General features: G+C 32.9%; 1 protein-coding gene across 1 annotated transcript; it reads left to right on the top strand.

Moving 5' to 3' along the window:
• The first annotated feature begins 6,477 nt into the window (after window positions 1–6,477).
• Window positions 6,478–9,505, top strand: LOC149184959 (bidirectional sugar transporter SWEET1-like). The gene is made up of 6 exons (XM_089415491.1): window positions 6,478–6,511; window positions 6,602–6,638; window positions 6,740–6,959; window positions 8,093–8,251; window positions 8,582–8,701; window positions 9,251–9,505. The coding sequence occupies exons 1-6, from the start codon at window positions 6,478–6,480 to the stop codon at window positions 9,503–9,505; spliced, it is 825 nt and encodes a 274-aa protein (XP_089271617.1).
• Window positions 9,506–11,462: the final 1,957 nt, after the last annotated feature.

Below are 11,462 nucleotides of genomic sequence, written 5' to 3'. Positions count from 1 at the left end.
ATATATATATGAGTAACGTGATCTGAAACGTACGTCCAACTTAATGTGAAATGGAATCAAAATCACATCGTGGCAAAAGTCAAATTTGAGGGACCTCACCCATGAAGAGCCAACATCGGTAATTTCAATCCACCGTAACTAAATTCCTGGGAGAGACCGAATGCAATGCATCATCGGTGAGATTGCCAATGACGGCTGACGATGCGTGTCAGGGATTCATATTTTAACACGACCCATATATTTATATAAACTATCAATAATTTGGTGTTGTTCATAGTTGCCTTAGGCATTTAGTTTGATGTTGTTAAGATTAATGAAGAAATGTGTTAATGGAGTGAGGGTTTAACTGAATTTTAGATTAGGAGTTTGTTTCTGATTTCTAGGGTGTTGTTTCAACTTTTTTAATTTGGTGTAAATTATATATATTTTTCAAATAATGAATATAAGGTAGAGTTGTATAGATTGTTTTGTAGAGTCTCCAAGTGGTGTTCCACACCTGTGAGCTGTCGAGGTTTAATTCAATAAACTTGATTCTTCTTTTTCTTAACATGGTATCAGAGCTCTCGGGGCTTGGTCCCTCATGGGCTTGACCCGTCATGGGCTGAGGGAAATAATTGAGAGTATATTTTTTAGTTTTTCTTTGTCCATCATCGTGGGCCGATGGAGATACGAGAGATCTCTGTGCTCAAACGTTGTTTCAGCATTCAGAATGATTCCAGATCTCCATGAAACTAGAATGATTATGTAGGTCGCTCATTCTATTGGAGTAGAGGTGCACAGATCATGTTCACAAGCGATGGTCCATTCACGTGGTGTAAGATGCAAAGAGCCATCCTTAGAGGGAAATAAGTGAGAGTTTATTTTTTAGTTTGTGTTTGTCCATCATCGTGGGCCGATGGAGATACGAGAGATCTCTTCCTCAAACATTGTTTCAGCATTCAAAATGATTCTAGATCTCCATGAAACTAGAATGATGATGTAGGTCGTTCGTTCTATTGGAGTAGAGGTGCACAGATCATGTTCAGAAGCGGTGGTCCATTCACGTGGTGTAAGATGCACAAAGCCATCCTTTGAGGGAAATAATTGAGAGTATATTTTTTGTTTTTTGTTTTTCCATCATCGTGGGCCGATGGAGATACGAGAGATCTCTGTGCTCAAACATTGTTTCAACATTCAGAATGATTCCAAATCTCCATGAAACTAGAATGATGATGTAGGTCGTTCGTTCTATTGGAGTAGAGGTGCACAGATCATGTTGAGAAGTGGTGGTCCATTCACGTGGTGTAAGATGCACAGAGCCATCCTTAGAGGAAGTTAGGAAGTGGAGGGCTGCATTTGCGAGGGCTACAGGCAGTGGTCATCTCCGAGGTCAACATTTCACTGTTGGGGCCATGAAACTGAGAATTTTGTGAAAAAAACATTTTGTTTTTGTGCCAATAATGTGGCGTTGGCGTAAAATCTAGGACATTTAGCATAGAGCTTTTTCTTTTGGGGGGAATTCGCCCCATTTCACCACAAATGTATGGGTATTTTCATCTCATCATATTTTCATATATGTGGCGATTTCTGTAGACTTTGATAACTCTTGGGGTTACTCCAGCAAGTTGCGTTGAGCAGAGGCCACTAAGATTGTTGTTCGAAAATGCCTGATTGTTTTTTTTTTTAAGAATTCATTTGTAGAATCCATATATTGCTGGATTGGAATCCTCATGGGCCAAGTCTACAGTATTCTGAGCGTGGGTTGTATGTGGTTCTTCCGCTGCCTACAGAAAACATACATGTGGAATAGTGGAGGTCGTTGATGGTGACAGGATTTGACCACCTTGGCCCGCATTTGTTGTTGCTACATGCGTTCTACACAATTTCTCTTATTAATAGTAGGGAGGTTGTGTTTTGAATTGATATGGTGAGAGATGTTCAGAGTTGTGGACGACAATGTTTGCAATGTGGGCTCTACCAGTTCACGAGTTCTGCTATTTGCTGAACCTCTTGAAAGCAGTTTAAAGGTGGCAATTGCAGACTAGTGAGGAGATCGAGCTAAATAGCGTAAGAAGGCACTGTTGTGCGTGTGACTAGGCGTGAGCCACTGTTATTTGAATTTGCTCAATGTAATGTGCATTAAGTCCGGACTGCGTCCAAAAGAGTAAAGAATTTATAGGAACTGCCTACATATGAGAAGACGAATAAGGTGTCAGCTGACAAATTTTCGTTAGCTAAGAGATGGTCATTACCTCTGAGTGATGTATTATGTTTCGAAATTCTAACTCCATCGTCGAATTCAGATTGCCAAGCAACGTATGTTTGAATTCAGTGCTGCAAACATAGTGGATATTAGTTCTGATGGATATATCCACCAATCAATAGAGTGCGGAATGTTGAACTATACCTTTACATTTAAGGTGCTTTCGTATAGTTTCAGAAAAGATCTCCAATTCTGTTATGTTGAGGTGCTAAGCGTAGTGCTTCCTGAAGGAGCCTGGAACTGAATATTGAAAGAACCTGGTAAGGGCTTAATGCGCTATGTTGAATTGGAGGTGTTGAAGGGCTTAGTGTTTTGTGTTCGAATTTAATTAAGTGTTTAAATTTATTAGGTTGAAAGAATTGGATGTATTATTGTGACATTTAGTCTGGCCAACTATTGTCACCAATTTAAGCCTATGTTGGAATTGGCCATTCGAACAATAGACAAATTTATTTGTAGGAATGGTTAACAACCAGATATGTGAAGACATGACAGTGAATACGACATTAGATGAGCTGCATCAAAGATTGGAAGATGATGGACAATCGAGTTTGTGTGAATTAGTGTGAGTTTGTGGAATAGATTCATGGTGTAGTATGAGTCACATATTGTAATTAGAACAAATCTACATGTAATATACTCTTTTGTAATAGTTAGTTGTGGTTTTGAAATGTTTTATGTACCTGCTATAAGACCCAGAGAGGCAAGCATACCCTTTGTTATGTGTTCCCTCTGTAAGAGAGTTTTAACATAGTGGAAGAGTGTGTCATGCAGGATGGATATACTTGGGTGGGCCATATTGGTTTTAGACTCCATGAGGTGAAATTTTATATTTAGGGAGAGTTCATCAAGAGGTTGGATGAACCATGTATGTGAAGAACTTCCTAGTAGACTAGCGGTTGCAGCAGTTAGGAACTGCATGCATTCCAGTAGATGGCTTTATATGGACATCGACAATTGCATGACCAAGGTACAAGGTGTAATTATGAGACTGGACTAGATATAGATTTTGCAGATTGATATTGAGACAAGTACTCATTGAGGGGGTGTGTTGGAATATTAATTCCTACTTGTCTCAGTTGTGACTTTCTATGTAAAGAGTTTGTTCCTATTCTATAGGAGTACTTTCCCTAGTTTGGTGTGTGGTTGAGATATTCTCTCAACCAATAGATTGTGTGTCCACGATAGTTTTTTTATCTTTAGACAATATTCCTATATATATGTAATATCATATTTTATTAATGAATGATAGAGATTTCCCTTATGATCTAATCATTAGAGAGAATGTTGATAATCTCATTAAAGAAATCAAGAAGCAGATGTCACAAGTCTTTGAGAAGAAAGACCTTGGAGAGCTACATTACTGTTTGGCTTTGGGAGTTTGGAGGGATTCTGGACAAAATCTTCTGTCACAGAGTACGTATGTTAAGAGCTTATTGGAAAAGTTCAAAATGGATTAGTGCAAAGCTGCAGCAGTACCTTTACAACAAAATTTAGAACTTCAGAATGATGACGGATCTAAGGAGGCATATGTGACATTGTATAGACAACTAGTTGGGAGTCTGATCTACTTGACTACAACTACGTCAGATTTGGATGATGTAGTCAGTGCATTGATCCAATTTATGTCAAAGCCCCTTGAGAGCCATTAGGTTGTAGCAAAAGGTGTTTTATGGTATCTCTAAGTAACCTTAGATTTTGGTATTATTTATACTGATTCATGTGATGTTAAATTGACACGTTTTTCAAACTTTGATTGGGCTGGAAATGTAGATGACAGACGATCCATAACATGTTATGCATTTAGCATTGGATCCGAGGTGATTACATGGAGGAGGAAAAAGCAGAACACAATGTCCTTGTCTTTTGCGGAAGTTGAATATCAAGCTATGTGTTCAACAACATGTGAATAAGTCTGGTTGAGGAGACTTCTCCTTCATGCTGGAGAAGAAGAGAAGGTTGCAACAGTGATCAAATGTGACAATGAGAGCTCCATCAAACTTGCAAATAATCCAGTATTCCATAATAACACAAAGCATATCGAAACACAGTTTCATTTTGTCAAGGAGAAAGTTTAGTCAAAAGAAATCCATATTGAGTATTATAATAGTTGTGATAATGCTGCTGATAGTTTTACCAAACCTCTTGGTAGAATCAAGTTTGATTTGTTTAGGGAAGTTTTAGGCATATGTCTAAATCCATTTCTCCATTAAGGGGGAGTGTTGAGCTTAATGAAGAAATGTACTAATGGAGTGACGGTTCAATCGAACCTTAGGTTATGAGAGTGTTCCTGATTTATAGGGCGTTGTTTCAACTTCCCTAATTGTGTGTAAATTATATATATTTCTCATTTAATGAATGCAAGGTAGAACGTGTTCTGCAGAGGTAGTTTCCGGGTGGTGTTCCACATCTGTGAGCTACCCAAGTTTAACTCAATAAAGTTGATTCTTCTGTTAGTGAGAGAAGGGCAAGAGAGAGAGGGAGACACAAAAAGGGAGGGGAGAGAGAAGGGAAGAGAAAGGGAGATAGTGATAGAGTTGGAGGGAAGAGAGAGAGAGAGAGAGAGAGAGAGAGAGAGATGGGGGGAGAGGCAAAGGGAGGTGGGAGACAAATGGAGAGAGAGGGTTCAAGAGAGAGAAGGGGAGAGAGATGGAGTTGGAGGGGGAGACGGAGGGAAGGAAGAAGAGAGAAATAAAGTGAAAAAGGTGGAGAGATAGAGGGCGTGACAAGGGAGTGATGGAGAGAGGAGAGGGGAGGGAAGATAGAGAGACGGAGAGAAGGGGAAGAGAGAGAGAGAAAGAAGGGAAAGTGAGAGAGTCAGAGAGGAATACAGAGGGGGAGAGAAAAATATAGATATGGAAAGAGTGTGTGAATGTTTGGGGTGAGATAGAGAGAGCGAATAAGAAAGAGACACGTAGATACAAATATAGATATCATATAGTAATGTATAACCAGCGTAGACCCATCTTAACCTAGGATCTATCAAGCGTCGAGATGGATCAAATGTCTCGAGGTGCAAACCTTTCCTAAAGTTTTGCACTAAGGAAAGAGTTTAACCTCTCGAGATTCGATCCCTCTGGCCACATGATAGATGTGTGTTTAAGATGGATCTTTATTATTAACTAACAACCAATAATATTGACAAGTAAATATAAATAATAATATCTACACAAACAATTGTACCAAGGTATCACAAATCAACATGTATATTTATTTTATTTTTTAATCATAAATCGTACTATTTTATTAATTTTTTATTTTTACTTCAAAGAATACATACCTTAATTTATATTAAAAACAAAAACAATTACACAAGTTACTTATACTATAATGTCTAACACAATCATATTATATATTTTACATTTATATAAATAAATTTCAACTTTTAAAATCCAAAATTTTATAAATATATTTAAAAAAAAATTTACAACTGTTTTATTAATATCTTTTAATTAAAATATTTATTTTCCTTATTACAAAATGATATTTCGTAACTATGAAATATTAATTTTTAACATAGATATCTTATAAACCTGTTTTGAAAACTCAAAAACTAATTCAAGTCAAAAACCCCACTTGAGATCCGGAAACAAAAGAGACGTAGCTAAATTAAACCATTGAAATTAATTAAACAATTATTAAATTGAAAAAAGCAACTGAGCCCAATTAATTTCTATTTAAAATATTTATTTTTCCTCTTGTAAAATAATAATAAAACATCAATTTGTAATATAAATATCTTATAACACTTTCGTGAGAACTCAAACTAATTAACTTTGGCCGGTATCTGGGGCATAAATTGAATAATCGAGTTAACACTTCCGTGAGAACTCAAACAAATATCTTATAACACTTCCGTGAAAACTCAAACTAATTCAATTAAAAAACCTTCGCCGGTATCTGGGACATAACTTAAAGAATTGACTTACTGAAAATATTCGATTAAACTTAACCCCTGGAGAAGACTAACCAGGATGACATCAATTAAGCCATTGAATTATACAATTGAAAGTATAAATTCATTTTGTTGCTAGAGACAGTTTTAAAAAATGTCAATAAATATATAATTTGGTGTTGTTCATAGTTGCCATAAGCATTTAGTTCTGTTGATGCTTCACTAGAGCCTGCTCTGCCCATCGATTGATCGGCTTCCACTCCGTGAATCGTTCGTTCGTTCAAAGTGAATACGGAATCTAAACACTTATAGTAGCGCCGATCGCACCGAAGATAGGAAAATGTTTAATATACATTTGCTTTTCGGGATCTTCGGTGCGTATACACGCTCTATCCACTTTAATTTCTTGGATGCAAGAAGCTTGTTTCAGGTTTCTTAATGTTTAATTTGTTCTTTCATCACAGGCAACATCACTGCCCTCATACTCTTCTTAGTCCCTTCGTGAGTTTTCCCAACTTATGCCGTCATTTAATGAGAAAACTTATTGATGCACATATAAATCATAATTGTTTCTGGTTTATGATCCGACTAATACTGTGCAGGATTACGTTCTGGAAGATTATTAAGAACAAATCGACGGAACAGTTCTCTGGATTTCCGTACGTTGCCACGTTTTTGAATTGCTTACTTAATACATGGTATGGCATGCCGTTTGTATCACCCAATAACCTTCCTATGAGCACGGTCAACGGAACTGGGGCCGTCTTAGAACTCTGTTATGTAATTTTGTTCATCTGCTATATTCGCGACAAGAAAGACAGAGTAAGTATAGTATTGCCTTCATTGTGTTCATTACTTTTGTTTATTAAGAATTTGGTTTAACGATGAAAAAGAAGAAGTACAGGGTAAGCATAATATGGGGTTTATTGTATTCATTTACTTCGTCTTAAAGATAAATCGCGGTGGGCGTGGCAAATGAAGACCATTAATAAAAAGTGACGGGTAGGAAATGTCTACTTAAAAGAAAAGAAAAGTGATGTAATTAATTTGAAAGAGAATATTTAAAAGTGTATTACTGATTAAAAAATTAGTTTAGATTTATTTTAATTTTGAATTTATTTAGAGTAGGAGTTGATATTGATCAAATATTTTGAGATGTAAATTTTTTTGAAAGTGAAAAGAGATTTGATTGATCTAGAATGATTTAATTATTAATTATAATTAATTATGTTTATAATTATAATAATAACTATCAATTTTATGTTTTTTATTTTATGTTTACCAAGTCAAAATATAAAGATTACAACACCTCTACTATATGTGCATGAAATGTTTTCACAAGAGTTAAGTTTACTTATGAACATCAAATATAAACAATTTTTTTAATAAAAAGTGAATTGGGTTAGAGAAATCTTGGATAAAATATAATATTACAATATTTATTACCACCCCTAAATTGGCAAGTAGTGGGGGAAATACTAGTTAAAATCTAATATTATTACATTTTACCTAATATTTCAGAGCAAATTTTAGTGTAAATATTACATTTTACTCAATATAGTTGACTTTGCTTACTTTCAAACTTCAAATATAAAAAAAAATCAATAAAAAATTCTTTCTATTTTGTTAATTTTTTTTCACCAAAATATTTACATGATGTTACACATTTATAGTATATTATAGGCATTAGATCTCCACTGTATGAGGAATTACATATATCCCTTATAGTAAAAAGTAATTTTGTTTTTAATTCCAATTTCTTAATAAAAGTAGATAAAATCATGCATTAATATTTGAAATAACCTTATTATTATTCTATTTTAATTTTTTAACATAATTTTAAGTGAAAACATCTCCCTAGTAGTAAAGTAGAGAAGCTAGCTTCTAAACTCATTTAATTTAATTTAATTTTAATTTAATTTAATTAATTTCGATGATGGCGGTGGATGAAACAGGTGAAGATAATTGGCCTTCTGCTAGTTGTTCTCACTTTTTTTGGAATGGTCATCCTGGTATCGTTGTTGGCACTCCACGGAAAAATTAGAAAGCTATTTTGTGGCTTTATTTTTGCCATCTTCTGCATCTTCATGTACGGGTCTCCTCTGCTAGTAATGGTAAATCTCTCTACATCTTCTTTAAGAAAACCATTACTTCTTCTTTAAATAGACTTGGAGAATATGTTTTTTCTTAAAAACTCACATGTTCAAAACTAAAAACCTAATATATATATATATAATAGACTTTGTCCCTAAGTCTAGCACAGGATTATTATTATTATAATGTATAAAAAATAATTACACTATTACATTGTATTACATTGTATGTGATTCAATCTCGTTAAAAAAAAAATCATTCTATCAAAATCTATAAAAGTAGATAGTTTCAAAACTGAAAAAATTGTTTATATTTGAAGTGACAAGCAGCGCGGTTTTGATGGTGTGCAGAGGTTGGTGATTAAGACGAAGAGCGTAAAGTATATGCCATTCTTCCTGTCTCTCTCTTTCTTCCTATGCGGCACCTCCTGGTTCATATTCGGCCTCTTGGGAAATGATCCATTCGTTTATGTAGGTTTACAAATACTTACAATAGATGATAGATATATTTGCGCGAGAATTACAAACGTTCACCATTTGGGTATATTGGATAAACAGTTTTCAGTTTCATGAATGAATAACCTTCGGCATAAAGATCCTTTACAAAAATAAAGTTTGTATAACAAAATAAAATAGGTAAATAGTGAGATTACAAAATAAAGTTTGTATAACACAATAAAATAGGGAAATATTGAGATTACATCTCTTAGAACATCATTAAACATGATTACAAAATATTTTTAAGGTGAACGAAATCAAAACTGTTGATATAATATTTTTAATTCTGTGTATTATCCTCTAATTTCTGCAAACTCTCTCTAAGAAAAAATAAAGTAAATAGTATTAACCATACCACCTTCAGTACTCTATATATCCCCTTACTTGCAATCTTTACCTTTGCAACCTAAAATTCTTATAAAACCAGAATTTAGATTACTCTATTTTAACGTAACTCTATGTTAACGCTGTATTAGTGAGATAGACCTGTTAATTATTTTAAATAGACTTATGTGTCCACAGGTACCAAATGGGTCTGGAAGTGCGCTGGGAGCATTGCAGTTGATTCTGTATTTTACTTACAAAGACTGGAAGAAGAAGAACAACAACAGTGATAAATCGTCTCCTCCTCCAGAAAAGGAGGGAAAGGTACAGGGCGTTGATGAAATGAGCGATGTGGAAAAGGGATCTTATGGCCAGGCAAAAGCGGATAGTGCTCCTCATGCTCCTGCTTCTCAAGTAAAACTTTTGAATGGAAATCACTTGCTTCTCAAGTAAAATTTTGAATGGAAATCGTAAAACTTTTGAATGGAAATCACTTGCTTCTTAAGTAAAATTTTGAATGGAAATCGCTTAGGTTGAGGGAACATATTAGCTTAAATGTAGAATTTCTTTAAGCTGTTCAAGTAAAAGTTTTGAATTGAAACCATATTTGAGTATCAAGCACTTAGGCTGAGGGAACATATGAGCTTTATATATTATTTTATTTGATATTATTAAATGTAGATTTTCTTAAATAAAGATAGGTTTGGATTTGTTTGGGTTTTGTTGGAGGAAAAGGTTTTGTTGTAGGAAAAACTAACACATCTGAAAACCTAACACCCTTATTACTTTAAGTAAGCAGATTTTTTCCATAAATTTTTGGCTAACTATATTTTATGATATTTTTTCATTTTTAGTTTTCATCCAATCTATATTTTCACTGTTTCATTCAATCCCACTTTTTACTAGCTTTTCATGGATACTTGTTTCATTCATTTGGTCAAACATTCTGTAAATAACACTCCTTTGAAATTTGATTGTTTTCTAGAGTTGACTAAAATTATAAATAAATGTATATAATTTCGAATTTTCATAGCTAACTTCAATACTCATTCATTGTAAATATTAACTCTTATTTAGTCCTTACGAATATTTTTTTCATTTTTCATTAATGGTCCAGAGCTAAACCATTTAAGAATCTTGGTAATTTACTCCAATTCATTATTTTAAAACAAGTTGCCAATTCTCAAAGTTGCAAAGTGGATATAGTCCAATTTGTAAGATTATTATGTCACTCTACAAAATGGGATCCAAAATTTGCATTTCTAAAATTTGCCATAAAAAAATGTGATCAAAATTTACCATCAAGAAATGCTATTAAAATTTATGATTTTAAAATTGCCATCAAAATTTGTCAATAAAAAAATTGCAATTGCCAAATAACACTATCTCAATATCACCAAGCACCTCTATTAATTGATTTGTGATTTTTCAATTAAGTTTTATGCAATACTTAAAAACTTTTTAACATGAAATTTTGGTTCACTCCTTATTCCTCCTATACCTCCACCTTACTCCCCTCATTATCACTCCACCTCACCCTTCACTCCTTATCACTCCATACTCTCCACCCACACTCTAATAGACTACTTATAAAAACCTTTGTATTTTGAATTTGTTTTTATATATAATATTATATTATTATTATAATATTTATATATTAATTATAATTTTTATATAATATAATTATAATATTAATATAATATAATAGTATTTTAATAAATCATTAAATTATACTTTTATATTAGTTGATTTCTTTAAATAATTAATAATTAATTTAGTTTAATTTTTTAATTGTAATTAAATTGTATATTTAATTAATAAACAATTAATTAATAACTAATTTGTAATTAGATTTTAATTATATTTTTAATTAGATCTCTCAAATAATTTAGATTAATATCATTACTAGAATTTAATTAACACTAATTAGATAAATAACTATAATCTAATTTAGGATTAGAATTTACTTAAGAATTCCAAGTTTTCGTTACTCAACAAAATTTCGAGAATTCTACCACATCTGACTCATCAACTTTAGAGTCTCATAGATTAGTTTTAATTAGCCAAATGAGGCCGAGGAAGGCTCATTGAAAATATAAGATTATGCAGAAAAATTTTGAGGGAGTTTCATTAACAGATTTGATCATTTATTGGATCTAAAATTCAACATAATATCAAGCTACTAATTTTTAAATAAAACTGATTTTTCTTTTTACTTTCTACATTTTCATTTGCCCAAGCCTCTTTTGAATGTAAATCCATTCCTCTATGATATCTTTAGCCAATTAAATTATCATAGACATCAATAGAAAGCTCGCATTTCTTTTTAAATTATTTATTTAATTAAATTTTATTAGATTTGTTTTAATTCTAGATTTAGCATTGTGATTTTATTTTTGCATTTTAATTT

The sequence above is a fragment of the Pinus tabuliformis genome, chromosome 3_2 (genome assembly GCF_031772625.1).
Source record: "Pinus tabuliformis cultivar Carrire ecotype Pingquan chromosome 3_2, CPIR1, whole genome shotgun sequence".
Lineage (NCBI taxonomy): Eukaryota > Viridiplantae > Streptophyta > Pinopsida > Pinales > Pinaceae > Pinus > Pinus tabuliformis.
The sequence above is the reverse complement of the archived record's forward strand: the minus strand, read 5'-3'. Positions and strand labels throughout refer to the sequence as shown.

Bases quoted from the DNA above. Each gene is read 5' to 3' on its own strand.
- LOC149184959 (XM_089415491.1), top strand. From the start codon at position 6,478: ATGTTTAATATACATTTGCTTTTCGGGATCTTCG. The intron at 6,512-6,601 runs GTGCGTATACAC...CTTTCATCACAG, and splicing joins TTTGCTTTTCGGGATCTTCG to GCAACATCACTGCCCTCATA. The intron at 8,702-9,250 runs GTAGGTTTACAA...ATGTGTCCACAG, and splicing joins GAAATGATCCATTCGTTTAT to GTACCAAATGGGTCTGGAAG.